Source organism: Microtus oregoni, unplaced genomic scaffold (assembly GCF_018167655.1).
Source record: "Microtus oregoni isolate MIOR12 unplaced genomic scaffold, Mior012 000058F_ref0000040, whole genome shotgun sequence".
Taxonomy (NCBI): domain Eukaryota; kingdom Metazoa; phylum Chordata; class Mammalia; order Rodentia; family Cricetidae; genus Microtus; species Microtus oregoni.
The window spans coordinates 7108453-7135013 of NW_024543834.1; the positions used below are offsets into that span (position 1 = coordinate 7108453).

General features: G+C 44.5%; 1 protein-coding gene across 4 annotated transcripts in view; it reads left to right on the forward strand.

Moving 5' to 3' along the window:
- Kcns3 (potassium voltage-gated channel modifier subfamily S member 3) overlaps positions 1 to 26267 on the forward strand; it is a 44654-nt gene extending 18387 nt beyond the window's left edge. For 3 of the 4 annotated variants that reach the window (XM_041639394.1, XM_041639395.1, XM_041639396.1), the window contains exons 2-3: positions 12356 to 12546; positions 24223 to 26267. In XM_041639394.1, coding sequence (XP_041495328.1) covers positions 24282 to 25757 — 1476 coding nt within the window. In that variant the 5' untranslated portion in view covers positions 12356 to 12546; positions 24223 to 24281 and the 3' untranslated portion in view covers positions 25758 to 26267. Of the gene's footprint in view, positions 1 to 3944; positions 4047 to 12355; positions 12547 to 24222 lie in introns of all 4 variants that reach the window. The other variant, XM_041639393.1, reaches the window with a different exon arrangement.
- The last annotated feature ends 294 nt before the right edge of the window (positions 26268 to 26561 follow it).

Below are 26561 nucleotides of genomic sequence, written 5' to 3' on the forward strand. Positions count from 1 at the left end.
GCTGCGTTTATCCTTGGTATTGGCTTGGTGTCACTGGTGTGGGTGGTAAGGGGAATATCTGCCTCTGGCCGACATGAATTCGGAATGTCTAACTTGCAATTCAGCTGCGGTGGAAGCAGAGAATGAATGGAAGACTGAGATGTGTTTAAGGCCCCAGGGGGTTATTCAGATAGAGAAGTCCAGTAGGGGTAGGTTAGAGGCCCAGAATGTGTGTGTGTATTGTGTGAGAGGGAGTGGGGAGGCAAGAGAAGGGGAGAGAGGGAGGGAGAAAAAAGAGAGAGAGGGGAGAGAGGAAAAAAAGAGAGGGGAGAGAGAGAGAGGGAGAGAGAGAAGGAGGGAGAGAGGGAGGGAGGGAGAGAGAAAGGGAGGAAAGGGGAGAGAGAGAGAGAGAAAGAGAGAGAGAGAGAGAGAGAGAGAGAGAGAGAGAGAGAACACCCAGAGGCTGCAAATCAACTCTGTAACACTCTGTCTTTAGATGCGGGTTAGACAAAAGTGGCCACGGAGAAGAAGAGGGGGTACAGAACGGGGTCATTAGGAATGACTAGGGTATAGAGAAGACCATGTGCTGGCCTAGGAGTTGTTTCCAGGCCATGAATATCTTTGTTTTGGCTCATGATCTTAAAGCATGAGCAGCAATAGTTTCAAATGTTTAAAAAAATTTTAAAAATAAGATCTGTGAGTGTTCCTGACAAATTGGGCGATATGGCTTCCTGAGACCCATGGGTGAGAGACAGTAGTGAGCTAGGGTGAGCTCAGCCTGCTTCTCATAGTGGTGAGGGAGCCTCTTCCTCTTATCTTGGGCATCTGCTTGGTCCCTGGAGGTATTTAATTTGTGGCCTTAGATTTAAAGTTTGAGCACAGGAGGTAGAATTCCCTAGGGACTTATAAATGTCATTAGAGAAGAGGGAGGGACAGTTAAGAATGGTGTTAGTGTTAGGCAATGGCAGGGCCTAGGGAGTTCCAGAGTGACGGATGCCACTGTCCTGTCAACCATGCAGACTGGGAAGCAGCTTTGGGGTTTGGCTGCTTGGAGACGCCCTCAGCAAAAACTCGCGTGGAGTCGCAGGAGAAGAGTGAATGTTGAGTATAGAAAATGACTTCAGAAAGCTGTGTTGCAGAGCTACAGGCATGGCTCAGTCGGGAAGGTGTTCGTTGAGCAAGTACGCAAACGGAGGCTCAAACTCTAGAATCCTAGATAAAAAGACGGGCACAGTGATGGGCACAGTGGTGCACACACATAATCCCAGCTCTGGGAGGTGGACATAGGCAGATTCTGGGGCTCCCTCACCAACAGGCCTAGCTAAATTGTTGAGTTCCTTGTTTGATAAGAGACCCTGTCACAAAACACAGGATGAGCAGTTACTGAAGAAGATACCCAAAGTTTGCCTCTGACCACATAGGTGCACCCATGTAGACACACATCTATACAGATGTATTGCTGTGAGGTTTCAGTGTGTGTGTGTTTCATATCTGAAGGACCTGAGAACATCTTCATCAGCAGATCTGTGACTGATGTCATCTAGTACTTTATTTGTCCTTGACTAACAATTTTTTGGGGGTGTGATAGTCCAGAGGACTGAACCTAAGTCCTTGTGAGTGCTTGGCCAACACTCTATTACCGAGTCACACCCGAAGCCCTTGGCTATGTTTTCTAAGAAAATCGGAGGAGTCCAGACCTAGCAACGTTTAGTGGAGAATTCCAAGAGAAGTGTTTTTTTTTCTTTTCTTTTCTTTTTTGCTATTAAAACAAAACCATTCTGGAGACAGACGAGATGAGGTGCTTTTGTGTTCCCATGCTGCTGGCTTAGATCTTCCCATGGCATCTCTAGTTCACTGTGGTGACTATGAATTTATATGAGCACATGGTGATGGTTTATTACCAGCGCCGCGAATCTAAACACTGCTTGTTTTCATTTATGATGTGCCAGGTAGATTCTGTGTGATGATTTTGTCAACCAGTTTTGCTACAAAATGCCAAGTGTGTTTTTATTGGTTTTATTTCCTATTACTGATTTTTTTACTTGTTTGAATTTGACAATACACTTGATTCAATGATGCGTGTGTATGTGTGTGTGTGTATGTGTGTATGTGTGTGTATGTGTATATGTGTGTGTGCATTTCAGTTGACTTGCCTTTGATGAAGGGAAAATGTGTTTCCCATCTGCAGTACCTGATAAATAAGCTGTTTTTCTATTTGAAGTTGTGACCATAATTTCAAAAGCACATTGGTGGTGGGTTTTTTTTCTTCTTTTCTCTCATTTAACTTAAGGGGCAAGAGAACTTTAAAAGTTAACATGAATGGCAGTAGCTTATGACCAAGCTGTGTGAAAAGTTCACCAAAAATTTTTGTCAATTGATTCAGCAAATAATTTTTAAGAGCCTATTCTGTTTCAGATGGGGGTGCAGGCACCTGCTGTGTTGTGATGTCTACAAGAAACTAAGAATTCTAATGAACAAGATAAACAAGTAGAAAGCATGTGTTTCTTAGTGTATGTATATAGACTGTAGTTTTTGTTTCATTGCATTTTTAGTTATTTAGTGTGTGTGTATGTGTGTGTGTGTGTGTGTGCGCGCACATGCGTTTGACACACACCCATACATGTGTGCCATGACTTGCAAATGGAGATCAGAGGGCTTGTGAGAATTGTTTTTTTTTTTTTTTTCCCACAACATGGGTTCTAGGAATCAAATTCAGGGTTTTAGGTTTGGCTTCAGGCCCCTTTACTTATTGAGCCACCTAGCCAGCCTGATTTCTAAGTATATTCTAAGGACTGACAAATATTAATGAGTAAAATAAGTCAAGGAGGGCCATCAGAGAAGCGACGGATCATTCTTTGGAACAGTGTTTTAAAATGCAAAACAAGATGCAAAACAGAAAAGCCACAGGATATAAAGGACTCTCAACCTATTGAAACGCATTCATCAAAATACTAAAACCAATTTATGATTGAGCAATATTTGTGCTTCTTTATGAAGTCATTATAGAAGACTTAGAAGTAGGTATGTGATGGCTGTGAATTCAGAATAATTATGAGCCTGAGTGGTGTTTCTTGGAGCCTGCAGCAACCCTTATGAGCTGGGGTTTATCTAGAATATCTATTGTTGCAGGCGCCATATTGTTAATACTATGGCAAGCTTGTTTTAATGGAATCACTCATTTTCAGTTAGAGTTAGTAAAAGTCAAGGTATACCCCGTCTAAGATCCCTGTGCTGCCTTTTGTGGACAGAGGAGGCTATGAGAAGAGGGTTGGATTATCGAAACTAGTTCATGGTTTTGTTCCTGCATGCGTTTTTTGATGGCTGTCCTGGAATTAGTCATTGACCCTCTCAGATCCCAGGAATTCCTGAGGACTGAGGTACCCAAGGGCACTTTCTATTATAGATATCCAAGGAACAGCACTTATGCCTGGAGAATCTTTTTTTGTGTGTGTGTGCCATTTCTTATGGATAGGCATTTCTGGAGGTCGGCAGTATGGACTCCTTGTTTCAGGGGAGTCTGTATGGCTTCAAGTAAGCCAGTTTTCTCTCCCTGGGACATCCCTCATCCTAGCTCAGGAAAGCAGTGACCCACACAGGTGGAGTTCCTTGGACATTTTAAGAAGAGAAACTGTGTCAGGGTCTTGAGTTCATGGCTCCATTGCGGCTGAACTCCATGCTTACCTGCGCTTCATACCCACCCGAGGCTTTCCTCTTCCTTGATTTGGCAGGAGCTTCCTCTCCCATTTGGACCTGCCTTTCATCCTGTGTCCTTTGATCACACCTGCTGTGCCCAGCGAGGTTTGGCCCCAATGTTCCCACCCTCCTCTAGCAGGGATGATCCCCCTTCTGAACTGACAGGCCTCTGCATTCTGCGGCAGTTCCTTATTTACCTGATTGCTTTGTGATTGACTCCTGTAAGCTCTGAGGGTGAGCTCCACACTGCCTTTCGTCCTCTGTTTCTCCAGGCAGCCCATGAGGTAAAGCAGCTTTCAATGATTTAAAGCAGCTGGCGATTCTACTCAGGACACAGGGACACCCTGGTGGAGGAGCCTACCACTGGCACATCTGTAAGTTACCCTCATGCCGTAAATCTCCCCCAGTTTATGTCTCGTTCCCTTCCTGTTCAATTCCTGGCCCAGGCTTCTTGTTTCCTTTTAAATTTCCATGTTGATGTAACCATTTCCCAAGTATTTTATAAGCCTTACCACTCTTCAAGACATTTACATAATATTGACAAATGCAGAGTCAAAGGCAAGAATCGTGCCAAATTCTATCATCCAGGAAAAATGCACACATCGTTTTGGTGTGTGTTATCACAGATTTTTTGTCACTCTATCGTCAACTCAAGCATCATTTACAAAGCAGGACCACGCCATACAGGGTATCTCAGTTGTCTTTTCTGACAGGGCCGATTGTTGTAGTGGTTAGGAGAATGACTTTGGAACATGGCTTGAGCTCAGATCATGGAGCAGTGATGCAGTAGTTGTTGCTGCCTCTTGGGTGGGTTTGCAGCTCATTTAGTAGGGGGAGTGACTTTGCTGCCAGCACAGACTCTGGGTTTGTGATGAGCCGGGTAAGGCGGTGCCTTTCTGGAGGATCAGCACCTTAGTGCAGGCCAGGAGGATCAGAAGCTGAAGCTGGACAAGTGAGTTTGATATCAGCCTTTGTCTTCATGAGATTCTTTTTGTTTTTGTTTTTCTTTTTTTTTTAAAAAGTAGTCACTGACTCAGGAGAGTTAGGAACTTCCTTGTTCACTGCTTTCCCAACCTGTAAAATGATTGCAAAAGCCCCGTTTACTCGCAGGCCGTGTGTCTTTGTGCCTATATACCTTCAATGCCAGTATTTAGGAGGTGGAGTAGGAACATTACAAGAACAAGGCCAGATTGGAACTCAGAGTGTCCTAAAGACCAGCCAGGGTTAGATACTGAGATCCTGTCTTCGGAAACAAAGAAACTAAAACTCAAAACCAAGACAGGAGAGCGATGGAGAGTAAGTGAGCCTAGAATGGAAACCCACAGAGCAGGGCCCACCTGATCCCAGAGGTTACTCCTATCCTTCTCTCAGCAAGTTTGACTAGCGCAGAGGGCTCTATTCCACGGCTGTCTCCAGGCTATTGGGTCTGCCTATTGATGGACATCTAGGTGGCTCTTGGCATAAGCTTATGAATAATAAATGAAGCGTTGGACATCTTCCTACACGCATCTTTAACACTGTGATGATTTATTTGCACAGGATGCTACTGGAAAATGTGAGCGGTGGGCCTTCTGGCTACACTGCCCCCAGGCAAAGCCTCCCTACAGTAAACACACACTGCTATTACTGTCATGTTAAACTGTTCCCCTGCACCCTGCAGAACTGTTGGCTCTCCCTTCCTCTGTTCTTCAGTGATTCAGCACCGTGGTTTGTCATTCATAGCACTGAAAGGGAGTGAGACCAGGCTAAGATTAGGATGTGTAAGATCTCAGGCCTCCAATCCGGCTGTTTTCCCTTCCTGCCTGCGGTGGGAACCTCTTTCTTCAGCTACCCGGGCAAGGTTGGTTACATGAAGCCAAAAGAGCTCCTTCCTGAGGCCAGTGGAAGGGTGGCAGCCACACAGACCACTATCAGAGTGACTTAAGAGCCCTGTTAATACGCAGGGGTGACTGAGTAGGGTCAGTGTCTGTGTGATGATCTATCTATGTGGGCACACCTCCCCAGGCAGCTTCTGGCCTGGTGGTCTCGGCTTTTCTCTCCCTGGTTGTCTTGGGGAGGTGACTCAGCTGTGTGCCTGCTGCTCCTCTGTCCCACAGGGGAGGTTGTCTGGAAACAGAACCCGAGGAGAGAAGGCGGTGTTTAGTTACGCATGCTCCAGGCCTTAGGGACTGCTGGAGATGCTTTCTCCTTCACTCATTCCACATCCTCAAGAGAGAAACAGAACTTAGACTCATCTCTCAAGCAGAATTTAGAGACTTCGCTTTAGGAAGCATTCAATAGGCTACTCACTGAAAACCAGAATGTCTATGAATTTATTATTAGTCCTTGAATATATTAGACCCTGAGAAGCTTTCATTTTCCTTCTGGGGCTGATCAGAGTTTTTTTTTTTTTATCATGTGAATTTAAGATTTTTTCTTATTAAAATACTTGTTGAGATTTGATGATTTGAAGGAAGATCATAGTTCAGGGATATTAGTGGTGACCCACTGTCAGCATGGATTGGAAGGTGTGTTCTTCTGATGGCTTTGGATTAGCGGATTAAAATAGCAGTCCAATTCTCCGAGCCCAGTAAATCCAATTATGGAAGCCTGATTGTGATATTTTAATATTATTGGAGCAAAGCACTGGATGAAAATTCTCATTAGTTAAGCAAGACACAGGCAGGATGGAATTTCATCTTCCATTATTATTCCTATAATTTTGTTACCCTCAGGTTTTATTACAAATAGGTATGTGATTGATGGTGGCGGCAAGGCCACAAAACTGACATGTGTTTGAACTTTCTTCCCCTCCAAGATATTCACTGAGTTTCTACAAGGTGAGAGCTTTGTCCAAGAGTGGGTATATTCAGTAGGAGCGGTGTTATTGCAGAAAGTAGGCTATATACTCGAAGCCATATGAGTGTATGGGCATGGGATGTCATCCTAGAAAACACAAGGCAGGTTCTCACAGAGATAAACCTCTATTCTTATACTTAAGTCACATATACTTAGAGAGTTAATGGAAGCTTAGATTTGCTTTGTGCATGTGTGTGTTTATGTGTGTGTGCATTTGTGTGTGCATGTGTGTACACATGTGTGCATACATGTTTGAGTGTGTGGGTACATGAACACTTGTGTGATTGTGTGATAGAGGGTAGAAGTCAATGTTAGATGCTATCTTTAGCAATTTACCACTTCATTATTTCTTTTAAGTGTAATTTCTTTCAGTTGATTCTTTGGGAATTTCATATCATGCACCCCAGTCCTTCCATATCTGCTCCTTACCCCATAGTGTGCCCCCAAAAGAAAATTAAAAGAACTACCTAAAAACAACAAAACAAAACAAAGCAAGCAATCAAACAAACAAAACCACACTTTGCTCCTCCATCTTTACTGCCCCTTCCACACCTCTTCACTGTCCCCGTGTCATTGGAAGCTGCAGTGTGTCACACACAACACCCCCTGGACAGTCAGCGTTACTTGCAGATGTTCACTGTAATGTATGGTTGGTCAGGTTCAAGGCCTTTGGCTTCCAGTACACTCAGTGCTGGACGTCCCCTGAAACTCCTCTCGGATATCCTGCAGTTTCCCTGAGTCATGGAGATCCTGTGACTGTAGTTCCACAGGGCCAGTCCCTTCGTGTGCTCCCACAGGCCATAGTCATAGATGGGGTAGATGTTGGGGTGTGCCAACTCAAAGCCCCGGATGTGGGTCTGGGTGTAGCTGATTTGGTCATTCTGGCCACTGCGACTGCCTTCCCACTCAGGCGAGAGGCAGAGCCAGCTCTTCTACACCCAAGCCATCAAGGCTAGCTCTCCCATTCTTGTGGTGAGGGGTGGGGACAACTTTTCAGCTGCAGTGGCCAGTGAGGGACAGGGTCAGCTTTTCCAGGACCATCGAAGGGCAATGCTGGCTCAGTACAGCCCTCGGATTTCAACACGCATGGTTCCTATAGTCTCCTGAGGTAACATGGGCTACAGATATCAATACAGACCTCAGGTGCAGCAGGTCCACAGGCCTACATATGGCCCTTGGCTGCACCTCAGGCCTGGATGTCACCATGGCCCTGGTGGCAGTGCTGGCCACCCATATCAGTATGGCCCCGGCAGCAGAATGATTCTAGGACACTGGCATGACCTCAGGTGGCTGATCAGACACGCGTATCCACATGATTCTCCATGGTAACGGGAACCACGGACATCAACTAAGACCCTGGCTGGTGTCACCACCTGATTTTCTGAGATTGGGTCTCTCACTGAACCTGGGGCTCAGCTACTTGGCTAGGCTGACTGGCCAGTGACCTCCAGGAACCTGCCCGTTTCTGCCTCCCCATGGCTGCGTTTACAGGTATATGTCATTCATGACTGGCTTTTCTGTGTGTGTTTGGGATCCAAACGCAGGTGCTCATGCTTGTGTGGCAAGAACCTTACCCACTAAGCCATCTTCCCTGCCTTTATCTCTTATCTTTCCTTATTTTTAAAGTTTCTGTTGACTGACATCATGGCATGAAACGACATGACTGACTCTAAAGAAATAGGTGTTGGAGGACAGTCCCTGGGTCCTGTCCTTAGGGAAGGTCACTGCATGCCCAGTTGCAAACAGGGGTCTGAACCTTTAGCTCATTTCTAGAGTTCTGGTCTCAACTGGAGATAATTTGATTCCTAAGCAGAGCACTGGAGACATTTAAAAGCATGTCTTATTGGTCTTTATTTATTTATTTATTTATTTATTTATTTATTTTGTGTGTGTGTGTGCATACACATGCATATGCCATGGCATGCTTGTAGTAGGTAGAGGACAACTTGTGGGAGCTGGTTCTCTCCTTCTGGTGTGGGTCCTGGGAACTGAACTCACATCACTGGCCTCCATGACAAGTACCTTTAGCTGCTACGATATCTTGCCAACTCGGGAGAGATTCCACACTGTCCTAACCTTGCTATTATATACAGTAGGTGGTATCAGTACCGTGACATATCCTACAATCTGTGGGGCGCTATCCCAAGAAACAATCACCCCACTCTCTAGAAGCAGCAGTTCCAAGGTGGAGACATCTACTGCGGAAGTTTGTAAGATCAAGATGTTGTCTGGATCAGGAGTAGAACACTTGTCACAGATCAAGGCCAGCTGTGGAACTTCAGAAACTCATTTTCTGGTATCAAAAACCTGATCAAACCCTGCTGGCTAGTTTTATGTTAACTTGACACAAGCAAGAGTCACCTACAAGGAGGGAAAATGAAAAGGCCACAAGATTCAGCTGTAGGGCATTTAATTAATTAGTGATTGATAGGGGAAGGCCCAGCGTGGGGTGCCACCCCTGGGCTGGTGGTCCTGGCTTTTATAAGAAAGCAGGTGAGCAAGCCATGGGGAGCAAGCCAGTAAGCAGCACCCCTCCATGGCCTCTGCTCAGCTCCTGCTTCAGGTTCCTGCCTGGTTTGAGTTCCTGTCCTGATTTCCTTCAGTGATAAATTACAATGTGGAGGTGTAAGCCAAATAAACCCTTTCCTCCCCAAATTGTTCACTGTCAGGGGAACACAGCAGCGACAGAAACCCTGACGAAGACACAGACTTACATGAAAACTTACTTAAATAAGCCTCCTTCCACTTTACTAAATTCTATGCATTGGTAAATCTAAGGGTAGAGATTATATTGTCTGCGTAGCTCATATGTTACCTGTTGGCAAGGTGCACAGGTCTCTGTTTTACAGGAAGTGCCTCTTGGAGCCTAGTGTCAGTGCAAGGGAGTTTTTGGGAGTATTTAAGAATACCAAACCTGGGGCTGGAGAAATGGCTCAGTGGTTAAGAGCATTGCCTGCTCTTCCGAAGGTCCTGAGTTCAATTCCCGGCAACCACATGGTGTCTCACAACCATCTGTAATGGGGTCTGGTGCCCTCTTCTGGCCTGCAGACATACACACAGACAGAATATTGTATGCATATTAAATAAATAAATAGGAATACCGAACCTCTGAGAGTTTGACTTTTGACCTTTGATCTTGCCTTGAGATGCTCCTTTGTGGGGGCAGAATGGGCTGAGCACCCAGGATGGGATGATTTAATTTGCATTTCCTGTGTGTGTGTGTGTGTGTGTGTGTGTGGATAGTATTGGCAGTCATATTGTCCTGCCCAGTTACCTCCTCTGCCTCTGCCTAGTGACTTTTCGTTATCTGTATTGATTTTTTTCCCTTCTAATTTACTCTAATTTTGTTGGCTTGGGAGAGGGGGATTGGTTTGAACAAAATGTGTGAAGCAAAGCTGTATGACAGGGATAATTAGCATGAAGCTCACTCGTGGGCTGCTATACCTTACTGGCGGCTTTCTCAGTCTAGATAACAGTTCAGAAGAATGTGGTGTAGCAGGGATGGGGACATACGGAGTCCTGCATGGGTACAGAGGACACAGGCCAGTACTGCAGTGCCACAAGGAGTTTCTTCTTTATTTACCAGGTCAATTTTGCATATCTACGGTGAGGGCCAGGGAATCCGTAGAACCCTTTGTGTGTCCCTGTTCGCAATCCATTTCCATTTCTCTGGCCTTGGCTCTAAGATTGGATGTCAGGGGTCTGGATGAGGGACGCGTCTACTATGTCTCTTACTCTTCACCTTTCCCCTCAATAATGGAGTTTGCCGTTGTGTACATTTTTGAATGCTGTAGCGAACTCATCAGGAAAAATAGCCAGGCTGGAGGAAATGGCAAAGATAATTCAGTTATTGTGAAAAGAGACATTCTGCAGAGAGAATAGGGCCTTGAGGGAGTGTGATGGGTTTTTGCCAGGATCGGACTGTATTGCAAAGTCAGAAGCCTGTTCTGTGCTAAATCACAACCTCTGACACCTTTGTTCGAACTTATCAACCCTGATGACCTTGGTAGGAACAACTAATGTGGGGTGGGGTTGTGAAACAGGAAGGGGAGAGTAAGTGAGTCCACACTTCCTTCCCCCAAGTCTGATGCTTTGGGTTATGTTTGGCGCACTTCCCTCAATCCTTCGTCAGCCTTCCCTGACCCTAACTAGAGGAGCTTCGATTTTTACAGTGAGATGAACCTGGGTCCTGTCATTTCTTGTGTGAACTGCGGGCAGGTAGCATCTTTGGGTCTGGATGTCCCACCTCTACATTGAGGATAATACTTGGCATATGCCGTGGTTGAAGGTTGCGGAGACGTTTGTAAAAGCCTTACAAATGTACCTGATGTCGTGTAGGGGACTCGGAAAATGCTAGCTATCATTTCTCGTTGGGTTCATGTAGAACACAAATGATCTTAGAATGGTATGGATTGGTACAAATGCAGACAACTTCCTTTGAGGCAGAGGCTCTTATTGACCGGGAGCTGCCCAGGGATCTTCCCATCTCAGCCTGCTGGGATTATAAAGATAGGATACCACACCCTGCATTTTTACATGGCCTCTAGGGATCAAACTCAAGTCTTCATGCTTAAGATGGAAGTGGCTTTACCAGCTGAGCCATCTCCCCAGTTTCCATCATTCGACAGTGATTAGGGTGATAGAAAAATTTAGGAAGGCACACAAATTTCGAGTTTAGGTGGCAGGGAGGAAGTTGCTGTTTGGGATGTCATTTATTCATGACATATCAACTGTAAGGCCTCCCTGGGTACAGGTTTCTGTTTAGAGGATAGGCTTGGCTCACCTCCCCATGTGTCCCTGGGTCAGACCTGAGAGTTCCGTACTGGGCCAAAGCAATGGACCTCTAGCCGAGAGCCCATGTACTCCTGATTGTCTTCCTTTGGTAATGAGTATAGAGTATGAAAGCTATTCAGGGTTAATTTTCCTTTCTCTTACAGGATGTTGAAGTTGGAAAGGTATCCGAGTAGAAAGATTAGGCACTGTAGCATTTTTGCCTTTGCTTGGGAGGCCAATGTCTATGGTACTGCCAGGAGGCAGGGAAGAGAAGGGGGGAGAGGAAGAAGTGTAGGCTGAGGGGCAGGAGGAGGACAAGGAGCCTTTAACTTCTCAAGCCCTCTTCTCCATCCTCATAAAGAGATTTCTCTGCTTTCCTATCAAGAGATCCGCCTGAGGTGTTCACCTGATGTGGATCTGCATTTCACTTCAGATTTGTTCTCATGACTGTCTCTTACAAGGGGAAATTTAGCCCCGTAGAGTGTCAGGGTGAGCTGTGTCCCCGTTGGGGCCAGCTTGTAAACTGTGTTCCTCCCTGGCCCAGCCTGCACTGTCCCCAGGATCTTGTTCAGACATGTTTGTTTTTACATGTTTACTTGGTCTAGGGCCTGTGAGCTCTTGGGGGTGCTGCAGTGGTTGCTATGTGCCCTGTGAGATCCCAGGGCCTTAGAAGGTCTTCAACCACACTGAGCATTTGTTTAATGCCTGATGTAGCCGCAGACACTTCTTGCCTGTCTTCTGCTCTACATCAATAGTTTCTTCTCCATGACTACCCGCTCCCCCGTTAGAACTGATGTTGACTGGAAAGAATGAAAAAAATCAAGGGATAGATGCTTGACAGCCAGCATAGACCTATGGGAGAATGTCACCATGAGGCAAGGCTTACTTGGTTGGGAATTTTTATTTTTGCATTCTTTAACTGAGAGAGACCAGTTCCTCCACAGACGTTCCATGGGGCTTGAAGGTTTGCATCTAAGCAGTAAAACATGCCCAGAGCACTGAGCTGGTGATCAAATGGCTTGGTTTTGTTTCCACTTTGGAGTGACAGCTTGATTGATGCTTTCCTCTGCAGGTGAACTTGACTTCACAGCATCTACTTTGGCGTGTACAACCTGAGGACCACACGCTTCTCTTTTCTGAGCCGCTCAATGCCTGTGTGCACCCCAGTCTCCAGCAAGGGAAGAAGGGAGAAGGTTCTCGGATGACAATGGACGTTCCACTGTGCAGGATGAGGGCAGAGTGTGTGACATCACCACCACGAGGGTAAGCGCTGTCTTTCTGCATCAGTTTCTCTGACAGTCGGTCATTGTCATCAGAGGAAGGGAAAGTATTTTACAGCGTAGTGAAAAAGAGGAACTTATTTTTCCTCACAGATGGGGAAGTTCTTCTCATTGTAACATCTCATGGACAGATGAAATAAACAGGGGTCTGGAAAGGTTACATCAGCTTGTGATCATACTAGAAGCCAGATTTAGAAAGTTCTGGCAATGGTTCAAGGTGCTCGCCTGTCATACACAAAGCCCTGGGTTGGATCTCTAGCATAGCATACAGATCCGGCATGGCGGCACACTCCTGTACTCCTAGCACTTGAGAGCAGAGGCAAGAAGATGAGAGGTTCAGTTTTCCTTGGTGTTTAGTGAGTCAGAAGTCAGCCTGACCTACATGAGGCCCTACCTTAGTATCTTAAATCAGAAAAACAAAACCACAGCAAAAAAGCAACTTAGTGTGTTACACATATTCCTTCCCCCATGCGCCACTTTTTTTTCTTAACATTTGCAGTTTTGGACTTGAAGAAAGATCACTATTGCTCTTGCAGTAAGGATCCTATTATGTCTAACTTAACATGGATGTCACAGAACTGGAATTGTCAGGAGACTGGCTCAGGTCACAGTGTGCCTAGAAACACAGTTCTTTTAGAGTTGTATAGTGTTTAAAGCCTAGTGGGTCAGCTCAGCTATCCTACATACAAATCAGAGTTTTGTTTCTCCACGAACACTGATAAGTCTGTCCTTGAATCCCCCCAAAGTATTGAGATGCTGTGCAGTGTCTCCCTGTGTAACTGTGAAGAATGCCTTATAGTCCCCCAACTGTCCATTTATTTGCTTGGCTTCACTGGTTGGCCATTGGAGCCTCCGAATTTCGCCAGGCCTGATCTAGATCTTTCTGCTATCGCTCTTCCTGAGAGCAGAAATAGCTCTTGTGAATTCTTTCAAATAAAAATGAGTGTCTTTTACCAGACAAGGACAGGTCATTAACAAAAGAGGCTACAGTGTAGAGAGGATAGCCGAGTGCTGCGGACGGGCTAGACGTTCAGCGTTTGTGCAGAGCAAGGCGCGGGTACAGAAGGCGTGACACTACCGTATGATAAACGCTCATATAAAGTAGACACAAAGGACTGTTGAAGTTGAACAGAGCAAGAGAGTCCAGGAGGAGGGAACTGGGAGCTTGACCCAGTCCATTCAAATTCTCTAAAACTCTTTCCCTGGAGTATCAACTGTTACAGACATCTGTATGAGTGTCCCTCCATGCAAGATGGCTCAGGTGGAGAAGTGATTCTCGTATGCAGAATCTAGGCAATAATGTATGTACAAAATTACTTTTGTGTATAATTCTGTTTTTACTATATTCATAAGGTTGGATGGCTCTCTTATCCAACATATTTTTATCACTCCTAAAATAAATCCATACCCATTAACAATCCCAATTCTCCCTTCTTCCAGCTCCAAGTGACCAGCAATGCACTTCCTGTTTGTATGTGTTATTTGTCGGGGATGTTTCATATTTGATGATGCAATGTATTATGGCATTTCTATGGACAATGGACTTTATACATGGCAGTATGTTTTAATATCCTGACTGATTTACATATAAAAATTAGCCATGCATTCAGCTAAACCTGAATAGTCAAAGTGTAGAATCCTTTTTATATGTTGTGCTGATTAGCTTTTATGTTAACGTGACATCAGCTAGGGTCCTCATAGAGAAGGGACCCTTAGTTGAGAAAATTACTCTATAAGATTGGATGGTAAGCACGTCTGTATGGTGCTAGTGATTGACATTGGAGGGTCCAGCCCATTGTGGGTGGTGCCATCCTGGGCTGGTGGTCCTGGGTTCTACAGAAAAGCATGCTGAGTAAGCCACAAGGAGCAAGCCAGTAAGCAGCACCCCTCCATGGTCTCTGCATCAGGTCCTGCCTCTGGGTTCCTATACTCACGCTGCTGTTTACATGCACTGTTAGAAGCCATGTTTCTTTTCACCGTAGTGTTTCATCACAGCAATGGAACCCTACCAGGACATGCTACTGGATTTGGCTTGCTAGGGATTTATTGATTATGTTTGCATCCGTATGCACAGAGACAAGGGTCTTGAGTTTCCTTCTCGTGTCTGTGTGTAGTCTTGGTAAGACAGGAGTACTGACTTTATTGAGTTGGGGAGGGCATCTTCCTCTTTGTGGTTTTGGAAAAGTTTGCTCAAGAATCCATGCTAAGGAGGGATGGGACTCAACAGAGCTGTTGATGCTCAGCTTTTCTACGCAGAGTTGTAAAGTTGCCAATTAAGTATCTTACAAGCTCATTAAGATTCGCTTTCTCATCTTGAGTTATATTCTGGAAGTTGTCTATTTCTAGCAATTTACTTTTTCTAGACCATAGGTTATCTAATGTGTGGCAATAAATTTGTTCACAGAATGCTCTCACAGTTCTTCCTACTTCTAGGAGGCCAACAGTGAGCGGCATACCCTCTTCCACTGCTGATTCTGCTAATTGGGGTTTTCCTCCTTTCCTTCTTTTTAGTGTGGCTACAGATTGGTCAGTTCTATTGATTTGGGAAAAAATGTCCAGTTTTTGGCCTTCTGAATCTTTTGTATTCCTATTCTTATTTTGTTTCATTCATTTCAAGAAAATCATCATTTTCTTATTTGTACTAAATTTGGCCTTAGCATTCATCTTTTCCTGTGGTTTTCAGGGAGAGAGTTCTTAATATAAGTTCTTTCTTTCTTTAAATATAGGTATATAAATCTGTATGCTCTTCCTAGTCACTGTTTTATAGCACCCTGTAATTTTGTTGATTTTTTGTTTTTGATTATTGCATTTTTTTAAAAAAAATTCTCTTTAACTCATTGGTCCTTAAGGAGTGTTGTTTCCACACTGAAAAATCATTACCAGATTTTCTTTTGTTATTGATGTATAATTGTATCCCATTGTGGTTGGTGTACTTTTCTATCTGTCTGTTTATCCGTCTATCTATCTATCTATCTATCTATCTATCTATCTATCTATGCTGTAATTTGAATCTTGAATGTCTTCAAACGACCATGTATATGTCAGATAGAGGCTGGGTCCTTGGTTATGGAACTATTGAGAGGTAATTTCATCATCAGGAAGTGAGACGGTGGTAGGAAGGCAGTACACTGGAGTTGTGCTATTGATGAGGATATTATATTAACACCCCCCTCAGTTTTACTGGCTTTGTTTCCTGGTTGCCTTGAGGCTGACCTATGTCATCCCACTATGCTGTGCTGTCTGTCTTTCCATAGGTCCAAGACACCAGGGCCAAGTGATGATGTACTGAAATGTTTGAAATGGTGAGCTAGACAAACCTGTTCTCTTTTTAAGTTGATTACTTCCAATAGTTTGTCAGAGTGATGAGAGACGGCTAGTGCCCTTTAAAATCTATCCAGGCTGTTCTATGACTTAGCTGCTGCGGTCTGTACTAGAGAGTGTTCTATGTCCATGAGAGAGAGAGAGAGACAGAGAATGAACTCTTACTAGCTGGAGTGCTCAGTCTCTGTCAGATCTTGTTGGCTTACCATCATGTTTGAATCGTCTTTATTTCCCTGCGGATATTTGTATAATTGTTCCATATGTTATTGAAGGTGGGATATAGAAATTCCAATGATTTCTCTCCCACATTCTGCCATTATTTTTTACATCATATTTTTTTTCTCTATTGCTAAGTATGTTTATAGTACTTGTGCCTTCCTTTTGATGGATTGGCATTTTTATTACTAGAAATGTTCTTTGACTGTGGTAACAATTTTTATCTTAAATTTTATTTTTTGTGACATTCAGTATAGTCACACCAACTCCTTTTCAGTTGTTAAAATCTCAACTTATTTTAAAATATAAATAATTACTTTTTATTATGCCATTAGGTTATTTCCACTGCTGTGTTTTCAAATTATTGGGATTTTTTTTGTGAAGAAAAATTTCCCTCATTAACTCTTGTATTATTTTTCTAAAGTATAATCCTCACAGGAAGGCGGGATAAAGTTTTAGATTTTCCTCTTTACTTTCACAAAATAGTGAGTTGGTTCTTGAGTAGGGTCCAAAAGTAACCTAGGTACTGTGCTCCTTTTTAAAAATTATTGCTATGGGGGCTGAGGAGATTATCAGCAAAGGGAGCGCTATGCCAGCAGGAGGAGCCAAGTTCAGTCCCTAGAACCGATTTTAAAAGGTCAGACGTGGTGGTGTGTGTTTGTAATCTCAGCATTGGGAACGCAGTCACAGACAGATCCTTGAGGCTCTGGCCAGTTAGCCTGACCGAGTTTGTGAGTTCCAGGCACAAGCCACAGTGTTTACATTACTATTGTTTCCTTTTTATAAGCACATACATATGTAAATACACACATGCATGTATGTATATAATTGCACTACTTTCTCTTGATTTCTTTATTAAAATATCGATTTATCTGTCATCTATCTATCATCTATCTATCTATCTATCTATCTATCTATCTATCTATCTACAAAAGTCAGGTTGTAAGACTTGGTGATAGGTTGCTCCCCTGGCTGAGCCATCTCTCAGGCCCAGTTTTACCTTCTTTCTTAGATAAATTGCTGCATACTACTGACAGTTTTCCAAGCTTTGCTTTCTCCCTCCCACCTAAAACATCTAATCTGTGTGTGTGTCTGTGTATGCATGCGCACGGGTGTGTAGAAGTAGACCATAATTTATTTTCTGTCATTCCTCTATTGATGGACATTTGGACCGTTTCCAGTTACACACAAGTGTTTCCTTGTCTCACTTCAGGAAGAGAGTTCTAGAAGCAAGATTACCAGGTCAGAGGGTAAAAGCCTACACCAGTCCATCAAATATTGAAGAGTTCCCCTCCCTGGGGGCTCCCCTTCATTTTGCATTCCCAGCACAACATGAAGAGGCTTGCTTCACAGACTGGCCCACACTCCATGGAGACAACATGCTTCTGGGTCTTGCTCCAGTTTGGTGCATTAGATGTGATGTGTCAGTGTGGGTTTTTTTTTTTTGTTTGTTTGTTTTAAGATTTATTATGTAGACAACATCCTGCCTCCCATATATACCCGCACGCCAGAAAAGGGCGCCAGATCTCATTACAGATGGTTGTGAGCCACCATGTGGTTGCTGGGAATCGAACTCAGGACCTCTGGAAGAGCAGCCAGTGCTCTTAATCACTGAGCCGTCTCTCCAGCCCTCAGTGTGGTTTTCACACACACTCCTGAGGAAGGTTGAACTTGCATTTTCCTGACTTTAGTCTCACGTGTGGTTTTCGTCTATGAACTGTCTGTTCCCATCTCCTGTCCATTTCCCACATTGTCATAGTTCATTTTCTTCTTAAAAAATAAGCCCTCTTCATATATTAAGCACATTACAATTTCTTCCGTGTGAGGTATGTGGCATTCTTTCCTATAATTCATTTTTATGTTGCTGTGGTTCCCCATACAAAATTACTTTCACATAACTAGAATTTTTGAATCAGAAAAAATTTACCTATTTATGGCTCATAAATTAGTTGGTCCGTGTTTGTATTTAGTGGATGTATGATTCACTATATATCTACGTGTGCACATACACGCTGTATAATGACATCATTGGTTTCTAGGACTCCTCCGGGTACCCAAATCCTCAGGTGCTCACCAATGGTGTAGTATTTGCATAGAGCCCATGCATGCTCTCCTGAATGCCTTGCATGGTCTTTAGGGGATGATCGACAGCTCCTATGCTGTGAGTGCTGTGTCAATCATTGTTCTGCTCTATTGCTCAGAGAACAGTGGCAGGAGAAAGCTGTGCACATATCCAGTACATGCAGTTTTAAGTTTCTTAGTCTATGTTTTAATTCCCAACCATACATCAAAATTCACATTTCCCTAATTATAAGATATTATAACTCTTAAATGAAAAAAAAAATTACCTTCTGGGCCAGGCCTTTTATCTCAGCACTCAGGAGGCAGAGGCAGGTGGATCTCTATGAGTTCAAGGCTAGTTTGGTCTATGTGAGTTCAGGCCAGCCAAGGCTACATAGGGAGACTTTGTCTCAAAAACCAACAGAACCAAAAACACTGAACTGCTTCCTTCCCTCCTTCTCTCCCTTCCTCCCTCCCTCCCTCCCCCTCCCTCCCTCCTTTCCTCCTTCCTTCCTTCTTCTGCATATATTTTTATGTGTGTGTATGTTTGTGCGAGTGTATATACTTGTTTATGTGTGTGGTCCATATATGCAGGTACATGTGCACTTGTGTGTGCATGGAGGCCAAAAGCTGATGCCAAGTGTCCTCCTCTATGAAATTTCACCTTTATATGTTGAGTCAGGATCTCGTGTTGAGCCCCGAGATCACGGTTTCACATAGTCTGGCTAGCCAGCTTGCTCTGGGGATTTCACCATGTTTGCTTCTCTTGCAGTTGGGGTTACAGATGGTTTGCCATACTCACTTGGCTTTTGTTTGGCTGCTGGGATCTGAACCTGAGTACATGTGCTTTTCAGGCAGGTGCATTACCTGCAGAGCCATCTCCTCAGTCTCGAAACCCAGCACCTTGATGACATTGTCATGGTTAAGAAAGCAGATATTGGCCAGGCAGTGGTGGTGCATGCCTTTAATCCTAGCACTCAGGAGGCAAAGGCAGGCGGATCTCTGTGAGTTCGAGGCGAACCTGCTCTATAAGAGCTAGTTCCAGGACAGGCTCCAAAGCTACAGAGAAACCCTGTCTCGAACCCCTCCAACCCCCAAAACAATAAACAACAAACAAAAAAGAAAAAAGAAAAAGAAGAAGAAAAAAAAGAAAGAAGAAAGCGGATGTTACTAGTGGGGCATAAAATCCAAATCTTACATGATTAAACATATTTCTTGACATTTTACTGTGCCAATGTAAAAAAAATGGAAATGTGTTCAAGTTGATATATTTGAATTGAGTTTTATATTTATATAATTTATATTTACCTTAAATTTAAATTATCTTTCATTGTGTATAGCACTGTAATACATGCATTTTTCTTAATTAAAAAGGGCTTATTTATTTAGTGTGTGCACAAAAACATGCCATCATTTGTGGACGGAGGTCAGCAGACAACTTGTGGGAGCTGATTCTCTTTTCTATGTGGGTCCCAAGGATTAAATAACATTGCCAGTCTTAGCAGCAAGTACTTTCACCCACTGATTTGTACTTGGTAGAATTCTCCAGTGTGGAACTTTATAGATGTGGAGAGCCAAGTGTATGTAACTGCCTATGTATATAAATATAAGCTGTATCATGTAGTACCTTTGATTCACTAAATGTTTTCTGAAAGGAGCAAATGAATGGATTTTAATAAATGCTAGCTGAAATAATGAAGAGTGCCCAAAGAGAGATGCATCGATTTCCCTGGGAAGGGGAAATAGAAGAGATTTCTTGGGTAAACTGGGAGTAGGGGTGGGGGCGTGGGAACTTGAGGGAGCAGGTTGGGCAGTCTGGGAGTAAGAGGCAGTTTGGGGGTGGGACAGAGGGTAGGAAGAAACCTGGTATCAGGAAAGCTTCCAGGAATCCACAAAAATGACCCCAGCTAAGACCCCTAGCAGTAGTGGAGAGGTACCTGAACTGGCCATCTACTGTAATCAGATTGGTGATTACCCTAATTCTCATCACGGAGCCTTTATCCAGTGACTGATGGAAGCAGATGCAGAGATCCACAACCAAGCCCTGGACTGGGCTCTGGGAGTCCTCGTGAAGAAAGGGAGGAGGGATTATACCTGGCAGGGGGTTCAAGGTCACAAAAGAGGAACCCACAGAGACAGCTGACTTAAAGTCATGCGAGCCCATGGACTCTGGACCAACAGTTAGGGAGCCTGCATAGGACCAACCTAGGCCCTCTGCATGTGTGTGACAGTTGTGTAGCTTGGTATATTTGTATGACTCCTGGCAGTGAGATCAAGACCTGTCCCTGGTGGTTAGCTGGCTTTTGGGAACCTGTTTCCCATTCTTGCCCAGCCTTTATACAGGGGGAGGAGTTCAGTCTTACCTCAAATTTGATGTATCATGTTACAGTCAAAGCCATGGGAGGCCTGCCCAGTTTTGAATAGAGATACAGGGTGGATGGGGAGGAGGGAAATGGGAGTTGGGGGAAGAAACGGGAAGAGAGGAGAGAGGGGAAACTGTGGTTGGTATGTAAAATAAAGAAAAAAAGTTAATTAAAATAATAAATGCTAGCCTGACTACAGCATCCTTGGAAGTGATGCTGTACAGTAGCATGCTTATTTATTTATTTATTATGTATACAATATTCTGTTTGTGTGTATGCCTGCAGGCCAGAAGAGGGCACCAGACCCCTTTACAAATGGCTGTGAGCCACCATGTGGTTGCTGGGAATTGAACTCAGGACCTTTGGAAGAGCAGGCAATGGTCTTAACCTCTGAGCCGTCTCTCCAGTCCCAGTAGCATGCTTTATCCACGTGATCCTGAGCGTGCAAGCCGGAACATGGAAGCACGGAGAGTACCAAGCTCCCTGTTTAGGCCTCTGCTTCTCAACTCAGTTTGTTTCCTTATCTGTTAATTCCTAGGATGAGAAAAAAAAAGCATTTAAGGATGCACCATAATTGGAAGAAAGACTGTGCACATAGAGACTCTAACTATGTGCAATTTGTTTTTTTTTTAAATTTTTTTTTCCATTCAAAAACTCACACTTCCTCCCCTCCTCCCATTCCCTTCCCGCTCCCCCACTCCCCCTCCTCTCTACCCCTCCCTCCTTAAGAGAGGGCAGGGAACTCTGCCCTGTGGGAAGTCCAAGCCCCCCCCCCCCCCCAATCCAAGCCTAGGAAGCTTTGCATCCAAATAGACTAGGGTCCCAAAAAGCCAGTAAGTGCAGTAGAAACAAGTCCCAGTGCCTTTATCAATGGCTTCTCAGTTTGTAAAGGTAGAAACTTCATCTTCCCTGCTCCAAGTGGGCTGCTGTGGGTTCGATTGCAGTCCAGGAATCCAGTCCTAACTGCACATTCGGAGCCTTTGGAGCTGCCATGTTAGAGCTGCCATGTTAGAGCTGTTTAGGCAATGCTTTCTTCTGTCTCTTTTTTGGAAGCCCCTTTCTCCACAGTGAGATCTTTGGTTTTATGACGTGTGTTGCTCTTAATGATGAGACTCTTTGGAGCTGATGGATGGACTTCCTGATGAGCTTTCCTTCACCAGTGTGGACTAAAGGTGTCCTTCACCAGGGAGGACAAAGCAGAAGGACATGGTGGGAATATAGGCATCATGGATGATCATGTTCTTTAGACAAGTCACTAGGGAGAGACTAGAGAGGTGAATCACAAGCCCTGATTAAGGGACCCTTATATGCCCGTAGTGTCATGAAACGTTATGTCACTGTGGGATTCCAGGACACCTAAGATGAAAAAGAATCCGCCAGAAGAGAGCTTCCATTAAAGTCTTAGTGTCAGCTTAGTTGAACTAGCTCCTAGGAACATTTTCCAATTCTTTGTGCCATTAGCCTGCCCTGGCCAGCGGAGACCTAACGTTACATAAATATTTGGACCAAGGCAACAGCCCTGACTTAGGCCTTTCAAAGAAGATCCCTAATTAAAAACAGCAAGCCGAGGAAGGCAAATTGAATTTTTGGAAGGGGTCAGCAGATCTATTAAAGATACATTAGCCATGCCCTGGTCTTTGGCTTCATGAAGCGCTGGTGTCTTGGAGGCAAACACCTGAGTATTTTTTATGACTGTAGACTTTCTCTTGGACTGGATGGCAGAGGCCCTGTTTCAAGGCTGTGACATGACCTGTGCTGAATCCCTCTCTCTTTCAGATCAGGAGCCTTTCCTCTTGCTGGCAGCTTTTGTTGACTGTAGGAGACATTCCTTCCCGATCTTTGTGTCCTTGAATAACACTACTGTCCCCAAGTGGAAGCAAATTAGCGAGTATATTCTCCTTTGCCCTGCCTATGCATTTCTGTCTTCTCTTCCACCAATTGCTGTGTCCTGTCAGTTTTGTTTTGTAGACTCCAGAACTTGATGCTTTCTCTTTTCAGTGTCCCCAGCACATCCATTTCACGTCCCCACTTTACCCTGGTGCTGTGCACCCCTTTCTCATGTTCGTCACCTTTTCCTGTCGAGATCTTCCAATTTTCCCCCAGTGGAACCCATATTTTATTACTGGTTTTCAAGTTTTAAAGAAAGCTGTTTTTACTTATGGATCTGGTGTCCAAGGAGCATGGTGAGGGCTGTGTACAGTGTCATGGACTGTTCTCGGAAGGCTGAGTCTGAGCGGGTCTAAGTCACGGTCACAAGCACACTTGTCAAGCAAGACCCTTTACTTGTAAGCATGTCCAACCTGCAGCCTGTTGGCTGCACACAATTCAAGACAGTGGCTCCGATACCAACACTGAGATATATATTTTTTCCCCTTGTAACTCAGTTCCATGGTTCTTGAGCATAAACTATGTAGGTGACAGTGTCAGGTTGTAATGGGAACTCAGTTCATTATAGTCTTGCCAACAGAATAAAATCCTAGCCCTCCTGCTGCCCACCTCTGATAATCCTCTGCTGAGAGCTCCCTTTCCCATTCTGTTTAATCAGCTGTGCTGCTCTTGTTGAGGACCTGGGTTCAGTTCACAGCATTCATAGAAGGCAGTGCGCAACTGCCTGACGTTCTAGCTCCGGGCCATCCATGCCTTCTTCTGGCTCCCAAGGGGACCTGTGCACTTGTGGCACATATATATATTCATAAAATTAAAAACAGATCTTTACTCCTCTAGTCCCTCCCCATATTTTCTCTCTGAGGAATGGATCTGATATACTTTGCTGTTAGAACTAGAAGCGGGTCATTTGCCCAACCAGTGTAGACCATCGATGGAGCGATAGTTCTGGACGATGCTGTGCAGGTAACTATGAGAAGAGGGCAGAGATGGAAGAAGAAGCGGTGTGTGTCAGGAAACAGAGTATGTTTAACTTGAAAAGGTCTTCCCCAGCCAGTTTCTTTCCACACTGATAACCCTGAAACCCCATCCTGGAAAGTGTAATGATATCTGCAAGATATAAGGTGCTTAATTACGGGGAGATAATTATATCCTCTTGAGTGTCAGTGTCCAAACACAAATAATGGGCTCTCCTAAAGCAGCACATCGCGGGAGCATAACGTGAAACTCACAGGCTCTGTAAGAGCTGATCTCTGTCTCCCATGGATCAAATGTGGAGAAGAGGAGCGTGCTCTCTGGGTGGGCAGCTAAGTTTAGGATGGACAGATGTAGGCTACAAGCCCTACAGTAACTGACTTATCAAGAACGTCAGGGTCAAGATTGTAGATGTGTTTATATTGTGCAAGTAAATGATCAAAATTACATGGCTGTTTAGTGTCTCTCTCTCTTTTCCTGTGTGTGTGTGTGTGTGTGTGTGTGAGAGAGAGAGAGAGAGAGAGAGAGAGAGAGAGAGAGAGAGAGAGAGATTGAGAGTGAGCTCATGAGAAAGACAGAAGATGAAATTTGAGTGTTTAATAGAGAAAAGGGAATTAGGCTTCATGAAATGATGCTGCAGGCTTTCTTTTATAAAACTAGATTTCTAAGCTCAAGTTTTTGAAGCCCTTCCAGAGACCCCCAGAATGTGCTTTTCTTCTTCTCAATGCACTTCCTGTTTTGCCTTCAGTCAGCTCATCATTCTGGAAAGGGCAGATTAAAAATAAGTCCCGATGGCGCAGGGCTGGGCACAGGCTAATACTGTCTTGTGCTCCTTCCAGGTGCAATGTGATCTTGGGCATCTCCCTTCCTGGCCAGCACTCTGCCTCCTCTATCCATCATGGTGTTTGGTGAGTTTTTCCATCGCCCTGGACAAGACGAGGAACTTGTCAACCTGAACGTGGGGGGCTTTAAGCAGTCTGTGGACCAGAGTACCCTCCTGCGGTTCCCTCACACAAGGCTGGGGAAGCTGCTGACCTGCCATTCTGAGGAGGCCATACTGGAGCTGTGTGATGACTACAGTGTGGCCGACAAAGAGTACTATTTTGATCGGAACCCCTCCCTGTTCAGATACGTCTTGAACTTTTACTACACGGGGAAGCTGCACGTCATGGAGGAGCTGTGCGTGTTCTCCTTTTGCCAGGAGATCGAGTACTGGGGTATCAACGAGCTCTTCATTGACTCCTGCTGCAGCAGCCGTTACCAAGAGCGGAAGGAAGAAAGCCACGACAAAGACTGGGACCAGAAAAGCAACGATGTGAGCACGGACTCCTCCTTCGAAGAATCCTCTCTCTTTGAGAAAGAGCTGGAGAAGTTTGATGAGCTGAGATTTGGTCAGCTCCGAAAGAAAATCTGGATTCGAATGGAAAACCCAGCTTATTGCCTGTCCGCCAAGCTCATCGCCATCTCCTCCTTGAGTGTGGTGCTGGCGTCTATCGTGGCCATGTGCGTGCACAGCATGTCCGAATTCCAGAATGAGGATGGAGAAGTGGATGACCCTGTGCTGGAGGGAGTGGAGATTGCATGCATTGCCTGGTTCACTGGTGAGCTGGCCATCCGGCTGGTCGCTGCCCCTTCTCAAAAGAAGTTCTGGAAAAACCCTCTGAACATCATCGACTTCGTGTCCATTATTCCCTTCTATGCTACGTTGGCTGTGGACACCAAGGAAGAAGAGAGTGAGGACATTGAGAACATGGGCAAGGTGGTCCAAATCCTCCGACTCATGAGGATTTTTCGAATTCTGAAGCTTGCCCGGCATTCGGTAGGGCTTCGGTCTCTTGGGGCCACGCTGAGGCACAGTTACCATGAGGTGGGGCTACTGCTTCTCTTCCTTTCGGTGGGTATTTCTATCTTCTCCGTGCTCATCTACTCTGTGGAGAAGGATGAACTTGCATCAAGTCTCACCAGCATCCCTATCTGCTGGTGGTGGGCTACTATCAGTATGACCACGGTGGGCTATGGAGACACCCATCCGATCACCTTAGCCGGGAAGATCATTGCAAGCACGTGTATTATTTGTGGCATCTTGGTGGTGGCCCTTCCCATCACCATCATCTTCAACAAGTTTTCCAAGTACTACCAGAAGCAGAAGGACATGGATGTGGACCAGTGCAGTGAGGACCCACCGGAGAAGTGCCCCGAGCTACCTTACTTTAACATCAGGGACGTTTATGCACAGCAAGTTCATGCCTTCATTACCAGTCTGTCTTCCATTGGCATCGTGGTCAGCGAGCCTGACTCCACAGACGCTTCTAGCATCGAAGACAATGAGGATGTTTACAATACCGCATCCCTGGAGAACTCTACCGCAAAGTGAGCAGGGGCATTTGCACCGATATCTTGTGTCCCTTCCTGACATTAGGTTAACACAGCTTTATAAACCTTAATGGGTTTGTTCAAATAAATCATTTAATTCTCAGGGTGTACCTTTTAGCCATAGTTGGACATTCATTGCTGAATTCTGAACTGATAGAAATTATCTTTATTTTTCTCAAGTGAGGTCAATTAAATGCCTTGTTCTGAAATTTATTTTTACAAGAGAGAGTTGTAATATGGTTTTTTGGGGGAAAAAAGTAAATGATATTGGGAAGGATTTATTGCTACGGCTTATGCATCATTCTGTACTTACCATTCACTCACATTGAGCTAACTCTAAATTACTGACGATAGAGCAGAGGCCCAGCTGACTGAAGACGACATGCATGTGAGATCTACAACATGAGACAATGCATGTAAATCCATGTTCATGTTCCAGACATGGGAATTGGGAGCTCAATAAACTTCTAATTCAGTATGGAGAATGCTGTGTTTGTATGTTTTATGTCAAGTAAATATATTCTATTATCCCATAAATATCGGAATAAAATATCCTATTATCCCAGTAAATATCAGAAGGTGTCTCAGGGTTTCTATGGCTGTGAAGACACAACCATGACCATGGTTGTCTTAAAAAGGAAAACATTTAATTGGGTATGGCTTACAGTTCAGAGATTTAGGCCCAGAATCATCATGGCGAGAAGCATGGTGGCATGCAGGCAGACGTGGTGGTGGAGAAGGAGCTGAGAGTTCTATATCTTGATCTGCAGGCAGAAGGAGGCTAAAACACACAGGCAAGACCTGA